At 36.4% G+C, this 21,810-nt stretch overlaps 1 protein-coding gene across 2 annotated transcripts in view; it reads left to right on the top strand.

The window, feature by feature from the left end:
• CLTC (clathrin heavy chain) overlaps positions 1–21,810 on the top strand; it is a 65,606-nt gene that overhangs the window by 16,618 nt on the left and 27,178 nt on the right. For both annotated transcript variants that reach the window (XM_019431068.2, XM_053893467.1), the window contains exons 2-8: positions 7,384–7,591; positions 10,812–11,080; positions 11,641–11,802; positions 15,092–15,205; positions 15,624–15,797; positions 18,710–18,907; positions 19,631–19,831. In XM_019431068.2, the coding sequence (XP_019286613.1) occupies positions 7,384–7,591; positions 10,812–11,080; positions 11,641–11,802; positions 15,092–15,205; positions 15,624–15,797; positions 18,710–18,907; positions 19,631–19,831 (1,326 nt within the window). The remainder of the gene's footprint in view (positions 1–7,383; positions 7,592–10,811; positions 11,081–11,640; positions 11,803–15,091; positions 15,206–15,623; positions 15,798–18,709; positions 18,908–19,630; positions 19,832–21,810) is intronic.

Below are 21,810 nucleotides of genomic sequence, written 5' to 3' on the forward strand. Positions count from 1 at the left end.
AATTGAGCCATCCAGGCGCCCTTATTTATTTTTCTTAAGTTCATTTTTTTGAGAGAAAGAGAGAGGGGCAGGGGGAGAACACTAGTGGGAGGTGGTAGGCAGAGAAGGAAAGAGAGAATCCCAAGCAGGCTCTATGTTGTCAGCCCAGAGCCAGACTGGAACTCTGTATTTTAAAACATAGATATTTCTGAAAAAGTATACATCACTTGTTTTGTTAATGTTCCTCAATTTTGATTCCTCAAAAATGGGTCCTTGTGATTAGTCCATGTTATGTACTTTCAGCAAGAATACCACAGAAGTAATGTCTTCTTTGTACTTCATCATATCAGGAAACATACTGTTGATTTGACCCTTTGCTGGTGGTATTAACTTTGATTGTTTGATGAAGGTTGTGTCTGACAGGTTTCTTCACTCTGAATCTCTTTTCCCCAAGTGTCTTAGGAAATACCGTGAAACTATGTAAATATGTCATTCCTCAAAATTTCATCTATTAATTTTAGTATCCATTGATGATTCTTCTCTGAATCAATTATTGTGATACTTGCAAAAGAGTGACTGTTTAAAAATTCTATTGATTGGTCTTTCACCACTTTTTGAGAATTTTTTTTTTTTAACTTTTATTTATTATTGAGAGACAGAGACAGAGCATGAGCATGGGAGGGACAGAGAGAGGAAGAGACACCGAATCTGAAGCAGGCTCCAGGCTCTGAGCTGTTAGACAGAGCCCAGTGTGGGGCTCAAACTCACAAACTGCGAGATCATCGCCTGAGCTGAAGCCAGATGCTTAACGGACTGAGCCACCTAGGTGCCCTGGTCTTTCACCATTTTTAAGTTTGCTTTCTTTATAAGGAACAGTTTTTCTTTTTTCTTTTTTTTTTTTTTTAATTTTTTTTTTTAATGTTTATTTATTATTGAGAGACAGAGAGAGACAGAACATGAGCAGGGGAGGGGCCGAGAGACCAAAAGACACAGAATCTGAAGCAGGCTCCAGGCTCTGAGCTGTCAGCACAGAGCCCAACGCGGGGCTTGAACACACAAACCGCGAGATCATGACCTGAGCCGAAGTCGGACACTTAACCAACTGAGCCACACAGGTGCCCCTATAAGGAACAGTTTTTCATTTTTTGTTAATTATTATTTTTTTATTTATACTAGTGTGGACTCCTGATTTCATGAACCTCTTTTAATTTATAATTGTCCTGAAAAGTAATTAATAGTATACATATTATAAAAGAAATGCTGTCTTTCTGTAAGATCATTCTTGCCTCTATAACATTAGTTAGACATATTGAAGAGCAAAGATGGAAGAGGCTTTCACTCTTTAAGAAAGTTCTTTTATTTGAAGAACTTAAATTTAGTTGGATGAATTGACTTGGAATTATGTGGCATGGGATGATTAGGAAACATTGGGAAACTCTGGTTTTGGAAAGGTGTAGTATAGAGGTGGGTGTGTGTTTTTTAACCAGGTGGCCTAAGCTTTTCTGCACATTGAAGAGTGAAATTCTATGCTTGCTTTACATTTTAACTTCTGGTTGTTTTTTTGTTTTTTTTTTTTTAGTATTGAGCTCTTTAAGCTAAAGAGAATTTTTGATGGTACTGACCTTATGCCATCTGTTTGCATTAGCTTTCTCAACTTGCTCCCTCAGCAAAGGTGGTAGAGCATATTTGCCAAGTTTGTTAGAAAGCTTTAGCAGTGTTCCATGGTGCACCTAAAAAAGGAATTAAAATAAAATAGGGTTACTTACTTTGAAAATGTTACATGGTTCCATGTTACATGGTATTGAAGATTTTGGTTTCTACCTAAGTTTAGGCAAATTAAAGAACAGAATTGAAAATTTGTTGAGTGTAATTTCCTATTCTTTAAAAAGGAAAAAAATGGCATTTCACAGTGTCTGAGTAAGTTTAGCACCCAGAGACCTCTAATCTATTATCAGTAGTCAAAAGATATTCACACCCAGAGTTGCATCCAACCTGTAGGACAGCTGAATTAAGTAGATAAATGTAAATACAAGAAAAGCTAATCTTGAGCCTAAGTACTCTTGAGTTGTGTGTTCTTAAAAGTATCTATTGAGCCTTTACTGTGTGTCAGACATTGTTCTAAGTGCTCTACATTAAACACAATTCTGGGAGGTACTGTTATCTCAGAAGTTCCAGAGGAGGAAACAGGTACACAGATAACTGATTAGCCCATGATCATCGAAGTGACAAAACTGGCACTAAAACCCAGACGTTTTGTCCTTATGAAGAATCTACAGAACGAACTAATTTTGAATGGCACTTGTACTTTATAATCAATGTTATATATTTTTATAGTAATTGTCTAGTTGAGTGAAGAACCTTCTGTGTTCTCTAGATAATAGGGGGTCTGAAATACTATCTGTATGCCTCACTACAAAAACTAGAAATGTAGTGTCCCCACCCACCCCCCCCACCGCCCCCAGGGATGTTAATCCAAATTGGGGTGAGAGGGAGAGGAGAAGGAAGAAGAAACATTTTTGTATCATTTCTAAAATGTAACTCCAGGACTCTCCAGAGTTTTGGTTTGGCCGATTAACAATAAATTGACTTAACTTTTTGGAAACTAATCTAGGCTTAAGTGTCAGGCCCTACAATATGCATTTATGGACCAGTGCCCAAAATGTAGTGTGGAAACCAAACGAATTGCAACATTTGAGTTGGTTTTCAGAGAAGTTGATTTTGTACGGTTTTGTGCATGTGCAATTAGTCTTTTGTTTTTCTTTGTTTAAAGGAAGGATGGAAATCTATACTTTCATATACTTAGGTTGTCTCTAAGATGGAAAAGCATCTCTAATTGCTGGGGGGAGAGAGGTATTACTGGAAGCATAGGTGGGTCACTTCTCAGTATACCCTTTTGTACTGTTTGAATACTTTGCCATATGCATATAACTATTAAAAAAAATAAGTAACCCCTTTTCTTGGACCTAAGTTTATTGATTCCATATTTTTAATTAAAAAAAATTTTTAAGTTTATTTAGAGTGAGTAAGAGTGGAGGAGGGGGAGAGAGAGAATCCCAAGCAGGTTCTGCACTGTCAGCGTGGAGCCCGACAGGGGGCTCCATCTCACCAACCTGAGCGGAAATCAAGAGTCAGACCCTTAACCGATTGAGCTACTGCCCCAACTCCATGTTCTTTTTAATTTATAATAAAAAGTATAAGTTTTTTGAAGTTAAAAAAATTCTTACTAGAAATTTCCAAGCATATGTCAAAACAGAATATCCCCATGTTCAATAGTAGCAACATTTTGTCAATTGAGAATATAAAAAAATGTAGCCAGAATTTGGATATTATTATGTATTCTCTGAAAATTGCTGCAAGTTTGGAGACTCATATGCCCTCTGAGTTTATTAGTGGTTTGTTGCACAGTTTCTGTGGTAGATTGCTCATATACCATGAGACCTTTATAATTGACTAAGAATTTTGTATGGCTTGTGGTGTTTTGAAAATAAAACCTTTTTTGAGGGGTGTGGAGCCTGCTTGGGATTCTCTTTCTCTCCCTCTCCCCCACTTGCTTGCATGTGCTCTTTCTCTCTCTCTCTCTAAAAAAAATAAATAAAAACTTTTTAAAAAACATTGTTGCTTTTTTTTTTTTTAAGTTTATTTATTTTTGAGAGAGAGAGAGACTGGGCACACAAGTGGAGGGGAGGGGCTGAGAGAAAGGAGACACAGAAAATCCCAAGCAGGCTCTGCACTGCCAGCACAGAGTCCCATACGGGGCTCAAACTCAAGAACCGCGAGATCATGGCCTGAGCCAAAACCAAGGATTGGATGCTTAGAAGAACTGAGCCACCCAGGTGCACCCCCATTGTTGCATTTTAAAAGTTTAATCTATATAGGTATTAGTAGACATAGTTGTCTAGTATAACCCTTTTATTTTTTTATTTACTTATATATATATTTTTAATTTACATCCAAGTTAGCATGTAGTGCAATACTGATTTCAGTAGAACCCAGTGATTCACTGTTAATGATGGTGACTTGCCCTATTACTGTGTGTTTTGGGATCTTTCCCTTTTGAATATGTCATGGGAAAATATGGGAAGAATTGGTGAGTATTCTGAGCACTCTCACTGGAAAAGGATCACTAGTAAGGAAAAAAATCTTACTGATCTTATTTGAAGAAGTAGAGTCAAATGTAACTTTCTCTGAACTGATAGGAATATGTCACTTGAAGTTCTGTCACTTAACAACTGGGAGAGACTTTGTAGGAAGAAGCAGTTTCCTATGTAGTTGTATAAATGGGCATTGATTATGTATGCTTTTTAAAATGTTTAAACGTGGAATTGGTGAGAGCTTGACACTTGCCTTTTGTTTAACTTTGTTTTTTAAATAAAGCATGTCTTTCATATGGATTATTTTGAATAGCACTAGGACATTCTTGGTAGAAAAGATAAGCATAGCTTGCTTGGTAGAATGTGTAAATGAAGAATGAGAAAAAATATATATAAGGATTACATAGATTGCAAGGAGTGCAAGAACCCCATCCATTTGTAAGCAAATCTGCTTTTTCTTCAAATAAAACAACCCTGAGGTTGGAGGTCAGTGCTTACTGTTGACAACATGCTTTTTTGACTACATTTATTTGGGGACCTAGCTGGGAAGTAAGAAACAGATTTCTCGACTTTCTTTTTTTCTTCCTCTACTGTCTTTCCTCATAGTTTTCTTTTCTTATAGTTGTCTTGCACCTACCTCTGAAGAGTAATTTGAGATTCAGTTAGTTACTATTTGACCCACACTATTAGTTTTTACTCTTTCTCAACATTCGAGGACTTAAGCTGTGACAATTGAAGCTCAAAATTGTCTTATGTGAATGCTTGCTGTAGTGACTTAGAAACCTAGAATTCTTCTTTTACAGAATAGTTTAGAAGATAACATGTTGCTCTTACACATATAGTTCTAGGTAGTCTGTAAGCCATTAGAAGTTTTTCTCCACAATTACTAGAAAGGTTACAATGGAGGGGCGCCTGGGTAGCTCAGTTGGTTAAGTGTCCAACTTTGTGGATACTTCTACAATGAAGATTAATTTATTTACTATTACATATGAGCCAGTATGCTTTGATGTCAAATATTCACTATTAACAGGTTAAAATTCCCCTACAGGGCCACCTGGGTGGCTCAGTCAGTTAAGCATTTGACTCTTGATTTCAGCTCAGGTCGTGATCTCATGGCTCATAAGATGGACCCCCACATGACAGTGTGGAGCCTGCTTGGGATTTTCTTTCTCCCTCTCTCTCTGCCCCTACTCTGCTCTCTCTTTCTCTCCCTCCCTCCCTCTCTCCCTCCCTCTCTCCCTCTCTCTCTCTCTCTCTCTCTCTCTCTCTCTCTCTCTCTCAAAAATAAATAAATAAAAAGAAAATTACATGAGTCTGAGGACCCATCCACTCAGAAAAATAGATGTATATATCTTTGAAACTAGATGGACAACTTGTTTTGTATAAGGCCTTTTGAAGCCCACCCACAATCCCTTCGTATGTGGTTGGGGTCCTCATTTATCTTCCTTCATTAGTTCTGGACCTAAAAGTTACTACAAAAGTTAAAGTCATGAAGAAATGAAAGTTAATAATTCCTAAGATTTTATTTTAACCAAATTTGTTACAAATTATTTATCAGCTTGTATACTTGCCTTGCATTGCAGCATATACTTGAATTTGTAAAGGTAGTTAATCTTCTACTTTATTATCATGTTTGTATTAATAGTTAGACTATTGCTTGACTCCTTGCCCTGGTATTCAGTAACTAAGTTATTGTAACTACACTTTGTAACTGGTTGTGCTTGCAGTCAGTTGAAGTGAAAATAAAATGTAGTCTCTTAATCTTATGTTTTATTTTATTCAGAAGCTGGCCTAGTTATTATTAAGTGTGATTAGCAGAATTTGACAAAAGAATTTAGATAAAATACAGTTAACTTGGCTCAGGCCAGTCCATAAGAGAGTAGTGACAATGGTGGTCTCTGGGGAGGAAAATTGGATATCTGGGTGGTCACGGGCAGAAGGAAGACGTGTGTGTGTGTGTGTGCGGGCTTTTTAATTTTGCTTTGGATTTTGTTCCATGTGAATTTATTATCCGTTGGAAAAAAGGAAAAAAATAGTCTGGCCAAGGCTAATGAAACCTTCAGTAACTTTGTAGCGGTACTTAATCTGTTAGACTACATTTAGGCACCAGAATATTAATGACCCACTCTGGTAGAGATCTCCTTCTAGCAAGTGCCTTTTTCTCACACACTTACGTGGTTTTCAAAAACCTACCATCTTTAGATGGTATATTTATTTAGCAAATACTTTATACTCTATATTTATTTAGCAAATACTTTAATATCTTCTTAATATACAAAGCAAATCTGATTCCATTATTTTCCTTGTAAAAACCCTTAAGTAGCTTCCTTTGCCTTTGGAGACATTCAGGATTCTTACTGGGATATATTCAGCTCATCAGTTTTATTTTTTTTTAATTTTTTTTTTGGTAACGTTTTATTTATTTTTTGAGACAGGGAGAGACAGAGCATGAACAGGGGAGGGCCAGAGAGAGGGAGACACAGAATCTGAAACAGGCTCCAGGCTCTGAGCTGTCAGCACAGAGCCCGATGCGGGGCTCGAACTCACGGAGTGCGAGATCATGACCTGAGCCAAAGTCGGCCGCTTAACCCACTGAGCCACCCAGGCGCCCCTCAGCTTATCAGTTTTAATTCTTTGCTCCGCAAGCCTTTCATAGTCATATATCTGGATCTTAGTATTTGTTCTTCTGTTGAGCATTCTCTTTTCTACCTTCCTTGGACACATTCCCTTAGCTGTGGGCCGCCTTTAACCAGGTCCCTCTTACATATCTTTGTTTTGGCGCTTTTGGCAAAGCATTGCCAATTGTTTACGTGTCTGCTTTTGTTAGTTCCTTTTGTTAGTCCCTTTACATAAGAACTCTGAAGTTTTAAATCTCTTTTTATGCTGAAGTTAATTTTCAGATTCCTAAAGTCCAGTACTTGTGAGCAAATGACTGCTAAATATTGAAGGGGGTAAGGGAGGACAGACCTTAAACCAAGAAAGGTCAATGACCTCAAATCCCCTGAACCACAAAAGGTAGCTGTTTCCTTTACCTTTTTATGTATTTGTTCTGCCTCTTAGTTATAACCACAAAGTTAACATATCTCTAGTTATAACTACAAGGTTATAATAAAATAGTTGAATGCTGTATTAGTTGGAAGAACTGAAGGTCCATCATTTGGCTATCAATAGCCTCATTTGAATGAATAACAGAGTTGTTACTGTTGACCTTGAAGCATTAATGGTTAAATGAGGTAATGACAATACGTGAATATCAAGTCTTTCTGATTCACTTTGTAACATGACTTATTATGTTTTTGGTTTTTTTCCCCAGCTCCAGAATCTGGGTATAAACCCAGCAAATATTGGCTTCAGTACCCTAACTATGGAGTCAGACAAATTCATCTGCATTAGAGAGAAAGTAGGAGAGCAGGCCCAGGTGGTAATCATTGATATGAATGACCCAAGTAATCCAATTCGAAGACCAATTTCAGCAGACAGCGCCATCATGAATCCAGCTAGCAAAGTAATTGCGTTGAAAGGTATAAAAGATTGTGGGGTGGTTTTCTTTCCTTTTTTTCCTTCCCTATGTATAATTTATTCAAATACAATAAAAGGATCTACCTTTTTTTGTATATTAATTTTGGTTAAATCTGCAAACTTGAAGCTGTTACTAAATTTGATTTTAACTACTTTCATGACTTGGTATGTTTCTGTGAAATGTCTTTCTATTCAGCATAGATCTATTTGGAAAAATTTTAAGTTTTAGATTTAATGAATTTAAATTTTGTACCTGCAGTGTGATAAGACTGTGCTAAGTACATAAGTCCATCTATAGAAGACAAATTAGTGATTCATATCCTGAAATAAAATATGCTTTAATATTAGCACTTAAACATTGCAAGATTTTGTTACGAAGATAAACTTAACATTTATGTTGTGCCTTTTTTATACTTCAGGTGTGTGTTTCATTTAGATTGTCAAGTTCTAAAAATGTCTTGAATTGGGTGCCTGGCTGGCTCAGTCAGTAGAACATGTCAACTGTTGATCTCAGGGTCATAAATGCAAGCCTCACATTGAGTGTGAAGCCTACTTTTTAAGAAAAATGTTTTACATTTACACTGATTATTAGAAGTATATGTATATGTAGATGGGTGTTAAAGCTTTGGAATCAAGCGTATTAGAGTTTATTCAAAGTAACTTTTTAGTGTCACACAGTACAGAACTGTACAACCTATCAGTCCAAGCAGTTCAAAGAACCTCATACTGTCTGGGAGACTATCTTAATTTTTTTCCTTTGAACTATAGAATGAGAATGTAATTGATCCCCCCTTTTTTTTAATTTAAAAAATGCTTATTATTTTATTTTAATAATTATTTGAGAGAGAACATGAGAGGGCAGGGATGGGCAGAAAGCAAGGGAGAAAGAGAATCCCAAGCAGGCTCTGCACTGACAGCAAATTCGTGAGTTTGAGCCCCGTGTTGGGCTCAAACTCATGAACTGGGAGATTGTGACCTGAGCTGAGATCCAGAGTCAGACGCTTAACTGACTGAACCACGTAGGTGCCCCAAATGTGTGTTTATTTTTGAGAGAGAGAGAGAAAGAGAAAGAAAGAAAGAGAAAGTGGGGCAGAGAGAGAGGGAAACAGAGGATCCAAAGCAGGCTCCTCGCTGTCAGCATAGAGCTTGATGTGGGTCTCGAGCTCACGAACTGTGAGATCATGACCTGAGCTGAAGTTGGATGCTAACAGACTGAGCCACCCAGGCGTCCCAGCCCTTTCAAACAGTAGTTTATGAGAAGGCTAAGTGACAAGCTGGCTGACTCTAAAGTCATTTAACTGTCTATACTTTGCTTTATTGTTTTTCTTCTTGGTAGTAGGAGAAGGCTTTAGGTTCCTAGTAATTTCTTGATAAATTTGTTAGGTGAGTTGTTAAAGGTGCTGAAGTGTTTAAACAGATTTTCTTCACATTATTTAAACTTTGTATTTAGTAGTAATACTGGTTAGGGATTAAATGCAGGGTTGGGGGCAAGCATATTCAAATAACTATGTCACCATTAACATATCCAAGATAGGAGTTGTTGATCTCATCTTAAGGAAAGGTCCCAGCTTTCACTTAGGACCGCATGTTTTATAGCAGCAAGCTATAAAACAATTGCTTCTGTTAAACAGTACACATATTATACTTTAAGGTATTAAGCTCCCTTCAGCCTCCTTAAAGAATTTAGATTCAACTGCTTAGCACCTCTCACACCTCTCTATTAAAAGGCCATCATTTTAATTTTCTCACAGTTCTTTTCTATTTTTAATGTTATTGTTATCTTATCACATTTCTTAATGCTTTCTTATGTGTGCAGATGGTGAGTTAATCTTAAATTAGATTGTATTAGTTATTGTCCTGTTATATAAAAAGAATAAATTGGAAAGATTTTCAGAGCATTGTAATAGCATTATAGATTTGTGCCTATATGTCTACACTACAGAGTTAAGCTGTTAACCCTCACCCTCTTCTCCCAAATCACCCTACATATATTTACTCCAACCCCTCTTGTGTTAAAAAAACAAAACAAAACAATAAAAGTCTGATTAGGGATTGGGAAAGGTAGCAGAGAAAAATAAGTCATTCCCCAATACTGCTTCCCTCTGAAGGGAAATCCTTGGCTTCTTTTTATAAACAGGACTATAACTAACAATTGTTCAAGTCTGGTTGTGGTTTACATATTGTGTGGGATGGGAATAGCATTCTTTGTTTTATGAAAGAAGTTTTTACATATGTGGTAAGAAGGGTCATGGTACAAAGCTATATGTTTTGTGTCCCATCCCATCACCCCTCCCTTGCTACTACCTTATAATTTTTGTTCTTCAAGAGCCAGATTCTCTGTGGCTCAGGAATGGAGTTTTCCTTAGTCTCTAAGGGCTAATCTGGGTTAGAGAGCCTAGTGATAGCTGTGGGCTTTGACCTCTATTAATTTAGACCTAATCACTTTTTCAGACTGATAGATTTCAAATTAGAATTATAAGCCCTTGCATCTGACTCAATGAACTCTTAACACTCAAGGCAAATGTCATCCTTTTACCATTGTATTAAATGGATAAAGCTTGAATTTTGTTCTTATCTCCAGTATATTAACAGCATCTGAAACTGCCCTCCTTTGTTTCTTCCTTCTTTTTCTCCGGCACCTCCACCTTTCCCTGTGTATCTTAAACCAGTTTTAGCATGCACTTCTTTTATGTACTAGTAGTGTAAGACTGAGTTGAGGTTGATCCTCCTTCAAAAAGCAGTTTCCACAAGATTTTATTGGATGGGGGATGACTGCCTCTTAAAAAGTAGACATTTTCCCCCATGTGTTTGTATCAGATTTGCTTTGTTCTGTGTACCTGCAACTAACTTAATTTATGCATAAAGTAAACCTTCTTAATTAAAGCCTGAAGGCTACAATCTTGTTTTCCATGATTATTAAGTGAGCTATTCTTTAGACTCATTTTCAGTTGGGATTTAGAAATGTATAGCAGTCATCTATCTATTTAAAATGTCTGTTAGAGATAATAAAGTTTTTGCTTCAGCTGTAGATATAGATTGTGGATTTAGTCTTAGCTATCTCTACAAAGGTTGCTGCTCTAGCAGTGTCACTTGTGTAGTTGGTTATTAGTCTCCTAACAGAACCATTTTGTTTGAAAGTTACAAATCGCTAGTCTAGCTATATAATAATTTATCCTGCACTTTGTTTTCTTAATGACTCACAATTCTTAATTTTGTTTTTAGCTGGGAAAACTCTTCAGATATTTAACATTGAAATGAAAAGTAAAATGAAGGCCCATACCATGACTGATGATGTCACTTTCTGGAAATGGATCTCTTTGAATACGGTTGCTCTTGTTACGGATAATGCAGTTTATCATTGGAGTATGGAAGGAGAGTCTCAGCCAGTGAAAATGTTTGATCGCCATTCTAGCCTTGCAGGGTGCCAGATTATCAATTATCGTACAGATGCAAAGCAAAAGTGGTTACTTCTGACTGGCATATCTGCACAGGTAACATTTTTCTAGATGTTTGATAAAAGGTATAGAGAATGAATGTGCTCAGAATGCAGTTTATTTTGAAATTAGGTTGTCTATGCTTGGTCCTGGTGAATGAGACTTATTTGGAAAGACTTCATTTTTTAAGAAATAAAGGTTGCTAGCTTAATGGCTTTATGCTGACAATACGTTTTCAGAGTACTCTTACCAGGTGATTTTAGGTTTAGGTTTTACTTGCAGTTTGAGTGGATATTGAGTTCCTGTGTGAATGATTTGGAACTTATTATGGCTATTTATTGCAGAATGAGTTTTCTAATATATATTCTTTTAAGATAGTGTAAAGAGATGGTTGTATATGAAGCACATTTTAAGTATTCATATTGTTTTAATAAGGTAATGTTGGAGCCAAATTTTAAATGAAGAGGTATCAAATCTACATTGAGAGACTACATTATCAAGAATTATAAATCCTGCCAAAAGTGATATAAAACACTCTAATTATTTTACCTCTTGATGAATCTGGGCGTTATTGATTCATTGGGTCTCCAAACTTTATTCTCTTTGATCTTTTGTAGCAAAATCGTGTGGTGGGAGCTATGCAGTTATATTCTGTAGATAGGAAAGTATCTCAGCCCATTGAAGGACACGCGGCTAGTTTTGCGCAGTTTAAGATGGAAGGAAATGCAGAAGAATCAACGTTATTTTGTTTTGCAGTACGGGGTCAAGCTGGAGGGAAGGTAAGTTTTGGCTTTGGAAGTTGTTAGTGAGCACTGATCTTTGTCTCTCTACTAATTAGTCCTCTAATTTCAAAATAGTCTTACCCTTCATTGTTAATTTTTAATTTTTTTTCTTTAATGGACTGTGCATGAATTTTTAAAAAATTTTTAAAAATGTTTTATTTGAGGGGGGGGGGGGAACGAGTGGGGGAGGGGCAGAGAGAAAGGGGGACGAATGATCCCAAGAGGGGGTCTGCACTGACAGCAGAGAGCCTGATGCAGGGTTCACATTCACAAACCATGAGATCTAGACCTGAGCTGAACTCGGAGGCTTAACCTACTGAGACAACCAGCTGCCCCAAAGTTGTTCTGATGTTGTTGTTGTTGTTTTTTAAGTTTACTTACTTTGAGAGAGACCAAGAGAGTGTGAGCAGGGGAAGGGCAGAGAAAGAAGGAGAATCTCAAGCAGGCTCCACGCCGTCAGCACAGAACCCATTCAGGGCTCGAACTCACATACTGTGAGATTATGACCTGAGCTGAAATCAGGAGTCGGATGCTTAATCTGCTGTGCCACCCAAGCACCCCGTTAATTTGTTTGTAATATTCAGATTTATGGTGACTTAGTTTGTTTAAATTCTGCTTCTAGTGATACATATCTAAAATGAATTAGTGTTTTCTTGTGATACTTGTCTAAAATGAGTAATGTTGTTTAACAGCTTTTTTATATCAGCTCTTTAAGGGGCGCCTGGGTGGCTCAGTCAGTTAAGCATCCAACTTTAGCTCAGGTCATGATCTCACAGTCCGTGAGTTCGAGCCCCGCATCAGGCTCTGTGCTGACAGCTCAGGGCCTGGAGCCCGTTTCAGATTCTGTGTCTCCCTCTCTCTCTGCCCCTCCCCTGCTCATGCTCTGTCTCTCTGTCTCAAAAATAAATAAAAACATTAAAAAAAAAATTTATATTGGCTCTTTAACACTATTTTTATTGCCTTTACCAAAGGCCTTTGTTTTTAAACTTTACTGCGTGTAAGAGTGATTAGGGTTGCTGCAATGTACATTTGTTTGCCTTACATCTGGAGAGTCTGGTCCAGGGGTACCTGTGTGGCTTAGTTGGTTAAGCGTCTGACTGTTAGGTCATGATCTCATGGTTCAGTTTGTGAGATCCAGCCCTATGTCAGGCTCTGTAATGATAGTGTGGAGCCTGCTTAGGATTCTCTTTTTCTCCCTCTCTCTCTCTGCCCCTGCCCTGCTTACACTCTCCCACTTAAGCTCTCAAAATAAATTTTTAAGGGGCGCCTGGGTGGCTCAGTCGGTTGAGCGGCCGACTTCGGCTCAGGTCACGATCTCGCGGTCTGTGAGTTCGAGCCCCGCGTCGGGCTCTGTGCTGACAGCTCGGAGCCTGGAGCCTGTTTCCGGTTCTGTGTCTCCCTCTCTCTGACCCTCCCCCGTTCATGCTCTGTCTCTCTCTGTCTCAAAAATAAATAAACATTAAAAAAAATTAAAAAAAAAATAAATTTTTAAGAAATTAAAAACATAATCTCATTCAGTAAGTGGAGCTCATAGTCTGCAGTTTAAATGCCATAGGTGTCTAGATGGGTATGGACTACAATTTGAGTATTATCGTCCTAAGTCAGCTTCTCAACCCTGGCTGTACGTTGGAATCACCTAGACAAATTGAAGTACTTTATATATTGGGATTCTTAGTTACAGACAACAGAAAGAAGGCCTGGTTGGTTAGAGTATAAAAAGTTTAGTGAGAAGATAATGGATTATTTACATTTAGTTAGGAAGGTTTAAACCCAAGCTTGGAAAAAATGAGGAGTAAAGGAGAATGGGCAGTAGTCATGATCCCAGCCTAAAGCCCTGCCATAGAACTTTGGGGACTCAGCTACTGCTATGACTGTACTTCTGGATGCCACAGTTAGTACTGCTGGCTGTAGAAACTCATAAGATTGAGATTGCTTGAAATCTGTAGTCTCTTAGCAGAGAGGGAACATATGCGCAGAGAGTTAAAATTCTGCCTAAAATTTCAGGGTAAGAATCCCTGAAGTGAGGAATGATCCAACCATCCTTTCAATATGACAAGGATAGAAAACATTGGTATTTATGTCTCAATTGGTACACTTTAACAAAAAGACACATAAGTTTTAGAAATCAGATCTTATCCTTAAGACATAAGGCTGAGACATTTTTTTGAAAAGTCCAAAAACTGTCATTTTTCTAGTATCTGAAAACCTGTGCCTGAGCCTATAGTCTGCCATGGCTTTTGGAAGGCAGCTATATTCTGTACTATAGTCTACCATGGCTTTTGAAGGAAGACCCAGTTCTTTTCAGTATAGGTAGTTATCCTAATTAAGGATGAGACCCTACAAGTTTCATATGGTATATATCTTGGAAACCATATTGTTTTCTTGTTTGAGTCCATTCTTGACATGACTAAGCTAAATATATAATACTTTTTTACTGAGATTATTTACTTTCTTTTGCCTGGCTGATGTACAGCATCAGATATTTTAAACCAAAATATTCTCATCCATGAGGTGTATGTGATTAGAGAGACAGTTTAGGTGTATACTTTCCATCTGTGTTAGAGTAGATGTATAGGCAGAGAAGGATTTAACAATTTGAGTTAGAGTTCTATTTGGAAATGCTAAATTATCATTGAAAACCATGAGAAGGTGCCTTTGTTGGTAATATATTACCAGTCTGTGTCCTTAATACAAGGTAGATTGAGGTATGATCCCTCTATTCATTTAACTTTTTAAAGTTTTTATCTTGAAATAATACAAGGACAGCACAGAGAGATGCCTATGTTCTTTACCTAGTTTTTGGTTACATCTTACAGAGTTATATAGTACAGTAGAAAAACTAGAAACAGATGTTAGTACAATTGTGTTATTCTGTGTCATTTAATAGGAGTAGATTCATGATACATACTATCTTCCCTCCTGCAACCCCTTTTTAGTCACACCCACTTGCTCCCTTCTCTCCCCACATCTGTAACTCCTGACAAGTACTAATTTACTCTCTGTTTGTATAATATGTCACTTCAAGAATGCTATATAAGTAGAACTGTATAGCTTGTGACCTTTTGAGATTAGCACTTTTTTTTTCACTTGGCATAATGTCCATGAGACTTTTTTTTTTTTTTTTTTTTTTTACTGAGGAGTATTCCATGCTATGGTTGTACCATAGTTTAATATTCACCTATTTTGGGACATTTGGGTTGTTTCCAGTCTGGGGCTACAAATAAAGCTGCTGTGATCAACTGGTAAATGATCTAGATTTATATCAATTTTATTTTCTTGTGAACAGTTACATATCATTGAAGTTGGCACACCACCTACAGGGAATCAGCCCTTTCCAAAGAAGGCAGTGGATGTTTTCTTTCCTCCAGAAGCACAAAATGACTTTCCTGTTGCAATGCAGGTATTTTAAGTAAAACAAATGGACTTTTAAAATCTCTCCTCATTACAAAACTAACCCCAAACTGCTACTTACAGTCAATATTAATAGTGCTTAGAGGAGTATCCTTTATTTAATAGTAAAGTTTATTAGTAAAACTTTGTGAAGAAATATTCTTAACATTCACATAATACGTAAACTGGGTTATCGTAAGTTCAAAATTATGTTTTCTCTTTTATACATTTTATTCATACTCTTTTTTACAGTAAGAGCTTGGGATATTAACGTGCTATAAAAAGGAGAAACCATACATACGTTAACTTTAAAAATTTTTCATATACGCCTCTTGTCAAAGTTCTAGAATTTACCATATCTGAAATGGAATTAAGTTTTTTCTTTGTAGATTCATGATTTTACTGAAGTGTTGATTTTCTTTATACAGATCAGTGAAAAGCATGATGTAGTGTTCTTGATTACTAAGTATGGTTATATCCACCTCTATGATCTTGAGACTGGTACCTGTATCTACATGAATAGAATCAGTGGAGAAACAATCTTTGTTACTGCACCTCATGAAGCCACAGCTGGAATAATTGGAGTAAACAGAAAGGGACAAGTAAGGAAACCTTGAAACTTAAATTAAGCAATAAAGTAACACTGCTGTTAGCTTTTCTTTTTCCTAAAAAGCAAATGTGATTTGGATGTCAGAAAATAATATATACATAAAAATACAGAAGCACGTGATAAAAAGTCTTCTTTGATCCTGTCTTAGAGAAAGAAACTGACATATAGCCACTTAGGATTGTGTTTATCTGTCTTTATTGTCAAAAGAAATGACTCTCCATACAAAGAAATTATTTGGGTCACATTTTACAGACACCATACTTTCTTTTCAATAGGGTTTTTTTTTTTTGTTCCTGTGATTGCTAAAACAGATAATCAACTATTGGGAAAAGAATTCTCTCTACATCTCTTTTCCTAACTCTAATTATTATTAAATATTTAATGTTGGAAGGTGATATGTTATGGTAGCTATTGTGGGGTACCTGGAAAGTTATCCAATTACATAGGGAAAATATTAGTTCTGAAATTGTCACATTGAACAGACCTCTTCACAGCACCTGACAAGTGATCGTTTTTCTCTTTTCTTAGTATTTTAATGTTCCACCAGGAAGTATCTTATTTTCTAAAAAATGGTTAAAATTTCAAAAGCAATACTGTTATTGGTCTTGCCTTTTGCTAGTTTTCCTTCCGGTTAGTATTTTTCCCAGATAGAAGTGGATAGGGTAATGTATGTATGTAAAGAGGCAAATATTATAGAGAAAGGGAGTCTTTCTCTACCTATCATTCCCTATCTCCTTCCCACACCTGGTTAGGTGCTCCTGCTTTATGCCCCTAGAATTTAGGTAGCTCTCCTCATAGCACATATCACAGTGAGTTAATTACCAATTACTTGTTAAACTGCTTCAGTTGCTATTCTTCATTAGGAAAGGGACTTTTCTTTGTTTAATTGTATTTCTACACCAGTCACTGTCTGGGCACTAAAACAACTTTAAAAATTCAGTAGCTTTCATTTTATTCAGTTGTATGGATCTCTCTTGGAAAAATCAAGAATGCATTGGCCTTTTGGTGAACTAGGTTAGTGATAATTTAATAATCATGAAGTTGTTAAGCCAAAGATCTTTTTATTTCTGCCACTGTGCTGATGGTTTTAAGATAATGCTTAAACTAAAGTATCTGGAAGAGTTTCACCTTGTATATTTGCTGTTCATAACTCTGATTTTAAGAATTTATTGATCACCTTCCCCAACAGATTTTGTGTGCCAGTTGCTCTGAGTAGGGAGATGAGTGTTTATAGTAAGCTTAGGACATTTCCTCCACTCTTTGATCAAAGCCAACTACAGTTGGACATATTCCCTAAGAATGAAGTCATGGTTTCTATTTGTTTGAAAATGAAAAGCTATCAAGAGAAGATTTTTGCCAATATCTAGCTTAAATTCTGAACTTGGTAGAACTGAGTGGGTACTTTAGAAGGTAGAGAGGAACCTTCTCTGTCCCTTGTAGATCTTAAGTACTGGTTGCTAGAAATCTGCTAGAATAGTCTAAAAATAGGATGAAGATGAAACTAATGGATTTGGTGTCTGGGGAAGATAAAGGTGTAGCAATTAGTAGGAAGCTTCAGGCAGTGTAGTTGGAACGAGATTTGTTCATCTTTACTTTTCCTAGGAGCTAAGCATGAAAAGAGTCAGGTCCAGAATGCAAACTGTTAAGAAAGTAATTCCTTCCTTTAATGTCTTAATTTGTAGTAGAATGACATGGGGCAGATACAAGATAGCCATAGCTTTGGGGGTGGGGCGGGGGGATCTGACCTATAGAAGTGAAAGCATTTTGGAAGTTAAAATTTCTTCATTTTTCTCAAAAGGAAACAGAACAGGCAAGGTACACTGTTACTGTCTGTTTGGTTACTGAGTTCTCAGATTGTATTTTTATTCTTAGTCCTAGGACAGAAATTTCACATTTTCATTTATTTAACAAATATTAAGCATTTATTTTGGGCAAAACACTGGTACTAATAATGCAGCTAAGGAAAGATACATCCCTGTCCTTATGTGGAATAGTGACTAAGAAATAGATGAGAAATTGTAGTATTAGAAGTGCTGTTGGGATAATGTAAGTAGTTTATAAGCTGAGGTATATAACCATCTTTGATGTTGGGGAGAGGAATGGATATGAACATAGTGAAGGAAAGGTTCCCTTTTACATGTCAATTGATAGTAGTTTAGATTCTAGGCAAATAGGGCAGGATTCTGTGGCAGTGACATTTTAAGAGGACTAGGATGAGTAACTGTTCCCCAAATAGAAGCAATGGAAAGTGCTCTTTACTGATGCTACATTTATTAAGCAACTGGTGTATACCTTGCATTACATTAGGTGCTTAAGGATTCAGTGATCTCTCCCCTCATTGTTATATAATTTGGCCTCTAGGAATATAAATGTAATTAAAGAAAATTACTGAAAATCCTTGTTTAAAAAAAAAAATCCTGAAGTTAAGAAGAATATACCTTAAACTTCTTCCAGCTGAGCCCTAGATTTCATTTAGATTTCATAGCTTTTTCAGAGTCCTGTAGGTTGTCGAGACTGTGTCTCTCAAGAATTGATAAACAAAATGGAGAGCTGTCTTTCAGAGCTCAACTAAATGGGAGCCTTTGGTATTAACCATGTTAAGAATGAATGGATGGTAGCAAAGCCATTTGTTTGGACAATATGAAGATAGTATGAAATAGGGAGTTATTTGTCTTACAGAATGGCCATATTGTAGGAATCCGCAACTGTTTAGCAACTCTTCAGCCTTCTCTGTCCTGGCTTTTTTTTTTTTTTTTCCTTTAAAAAAAATATTTATGGCAATAAGAAAACAACTGTCACAATTTCATTACCTTATGACTCAGTAGTAAACAGCTCTAAACAGATTTGGTATCTTTGATAGCCAAATGAATACATTGCAGCTATTCATTAATCTTTAAATTTCAGGTTCTGTCAGTATGCGTGGAAGAAGAAAACATAATTCCTTATATCACCAATGTCCTACAAAATCCTGATTTGGCTCTGAGAATGGCTGTACGTAATAACTTAGCTGGTGCTGAAGAACTCTTTGCCCGGAAATTTAATGCTCTTTTTGCCCAGGGAAATTACTCAGAGGCAGCAAAGGTAGCTGCTAATGCACCAAAGGTAAATAGCTATGAAGTTGCCATGATTGGATTAATGTTAATAAGTTCTGTTTCTAATACTGTTAGGAGTGGAACCAGTTCTCCACAGAGAAAACTGATCCTTTTTAGCTTGCATTTCCTTTAGTCATATATGAGTTACATGTCAGTGCCTCTAGATTTGGTTAGCTTTTTAAAACTCAGATGTCTGATATGTAGATCTAGCAAACTATGATTTACATAGATGTAATAATGTTCAGTTACTTAGTTACAATACTGATTGTCCTCATCAATGATAGTTACTGATTTTATTTCTAAGATTTGAAAAGTTAAGTAGAGCATGTTAGTAAGATTTGTCTGAAGTTTAGTTGAGTTTATTCTTACCAGCTTTGTATTATGTTGGACTGAATTAACCTTACACCTTGATCAATCAGCATTATGAAATTTGCACTTAATGTAAACCTAGAACAATAGCTAGCTATAACTAGTTTATGATTATGCTGTTCTCTCATACAATGGCATTGTAATTGGGTTGATAGATTTCTGATTCTGAATAATCTCATAACCTTGAACCAGAGGTGTGACAGACATTTACTGAATCTTTACCATTCAGTGTATTGAAGATTTTAAATTTATTATTGGTAGATGAAATCATGCTTTTAAGATTGGTCTAAGAGATCCGTGGAGTTATTAGTGTGATGTTGGATCACCTATTAAGAGGAGTCTTTAACATTTCTCTTTCTTAAAGGGAATCCTTCGTACTCCAGACACTATCCGTCGGTTCCAGAGTGTCCCAGCCCAGCCAGGTCAAACTTCTCCTCTACTTCAGTACTTTGGAATTCTCTTGGACCAGGGCCAACTAAACAAATATGAATCCTTAGAACTATGTAGGCCTGTACTTCAGCAAGGGCGGAAACAGCTTTTGGAGAAATGGTTAAAAGAAGATAAGGTACATTAACTTAACATATTTTTGCTTTGATTGCATTAAATACCACGGTAGCCAGTTAAAAACATTTAGGCTGCACCAAAATGTCCACTATTTACTGCTTGCAGGAGTAGAACAAGGACAGACATTACATGAGATGCATAAACTTAACTACCTTTTGAAAATAACGTTTTTTGTGGCATGTTGAGATAGGGTATTTTTGTTCAGTTTTTTAAATGGAATCCAGGATTCTTGTTTGGTGCTTAAAACTACTAACCTGGAAACAAATTGCTATCCTTTTGCTTTAGGAAAAGTGTAGTGAGAAAGGCCTATTTCAGTATACATTCATATTTGTCAACATGTGTAACACTCATTTGAATATAAGAATATATTCTTGTCTTTCACATTCCACGCTTGATAAGCACAGTAGTTTTAGCCATATAAATGCCATATATATATATAATATATATACATATATTATATATATATGTTTTTTAAACTTCCCAAGTATCATCAAAGTTGTCATATTTGCTTCTTATAACCATGTTTGGATGTACAAGGGAAACATAAAATGTTGGATCATTGATATGAAGACATCAGCCTGTCTAATTAGCAGTGATAGAGATTCCTAAAGTGATTTCACATAAAGTTAATTTGCATTATATGGAAAAATATTTAACTAGTTTCTTGAAATTTTTAAAAATGTGGACCTTTAAAATCTCTTGTTGACCAGCTTTCTTTACTATAGGATTTCCCTATGCTTTTTATATTTACTCAGTACTTACTAATTTCTTTTTACACAGAGCATCTGATAGTGCTGTTTCCTAAAGCACATTATGGGAACTATTGCTTACTTGTAAGGCAACTAACAAATTTAAATGTTGCATTGGTGGCATTATTCCTTTCGTAACCACCATAAAAAGCCTTTTCCACAAAGTAGCATTATTGAATTGTTCTCTCTTATGCCACTGTCGAGAACTAAGGTGGTACTGTTTAAAGTACTCTTGAGTAATGAATAACTTTTAATGTTATTATACCTTTCAGTTTTAGTGTATTTGATAATATTTTTACATTAGTGATTCTTAGCCCTTGTTTCTTGACCCAGCTTTTGGCAGTCTTATAGGATACTAGAGAATAGTACTTCAGAGTTGGGATGCTTGGACAGGAGTCTGTGCTGAAGAATAGTTACTAGCCACACTAGCGAGTATTTGAGATGCGTCCTAGTTGTTTCAGATAAGGGAGGAGGATGGGAACAACCAAAGTAACTGAGTTGACCTATACAGCCTTGTGAAAGCTTTTTTTGTGTATCATTACCTTTTTTGTGAATGGTCCTGTGGGATCCATTTATGGTAAAAGGGACACTGATCAACTCTACATTAGTTAGCACATACAGTTAAGAGGTATAGGCTCTGGTAGAACTTACTTGTCAGTGATAACGCTGTTCTCTAACATTACTATTAAAAGTAGAAAATCAACTCTGGTATATAAGGCAAAGCTCTTAGGGAAACCGTTTTCCAGATTGGGCAGCTGACTGACTCAGCTTTGAATAGCACAGAGGAGGATATCTGCTTGTATACCACCCCAAAAGTCTATAGTTTTTATCTCTTTGACCCTGTAAAATTCGTATATCCTGCTTTACAACCTTCAGTCCGAAAGTCAAAATGATAATGGAGCTTAGATCCTTTAGACATACAGATTACATCATAATTTTAAGAAGGGTCCTTATGATAAGCCTCATCTGGCTCTTAAATACTAAATTTGCATTTGGTTACATTACATTAAAAGTTGCATTATTTTTGGAAAATTGGGACCATGTGGGTCTGATATCTGAATACAGTATTCTTAATAGAAATACAGGATTCTGCTTTTAAATACTTACCTTCCTAGCAAAGTAGTTGTAACATCTTTATGCATGAAGTCCTGGTGGGCTTTTTATCCTTAAGTAGGATGTGTGGAGAATTCTCCTGAGACAGTCTTGTGAATACAAGATCAAGAGTCTTTAC

The sequence above is a fragment of the Panthera pardus genome, unplaced genomic scaffold (assembly GCF_024362965.1).
Source record: "Panthera pardus isolate Hobbes unplaced genomic scaffold, ASM2436296v1 HiC_scaffold_3, whole genome shotgun sequence".
In the NCBI taxonomy this organism is placed as follows: Eukaryota; Metazoa; Chordata; class Mammalia; order Carnivora; family Felidae; genus Panthera; species Panthera pardus.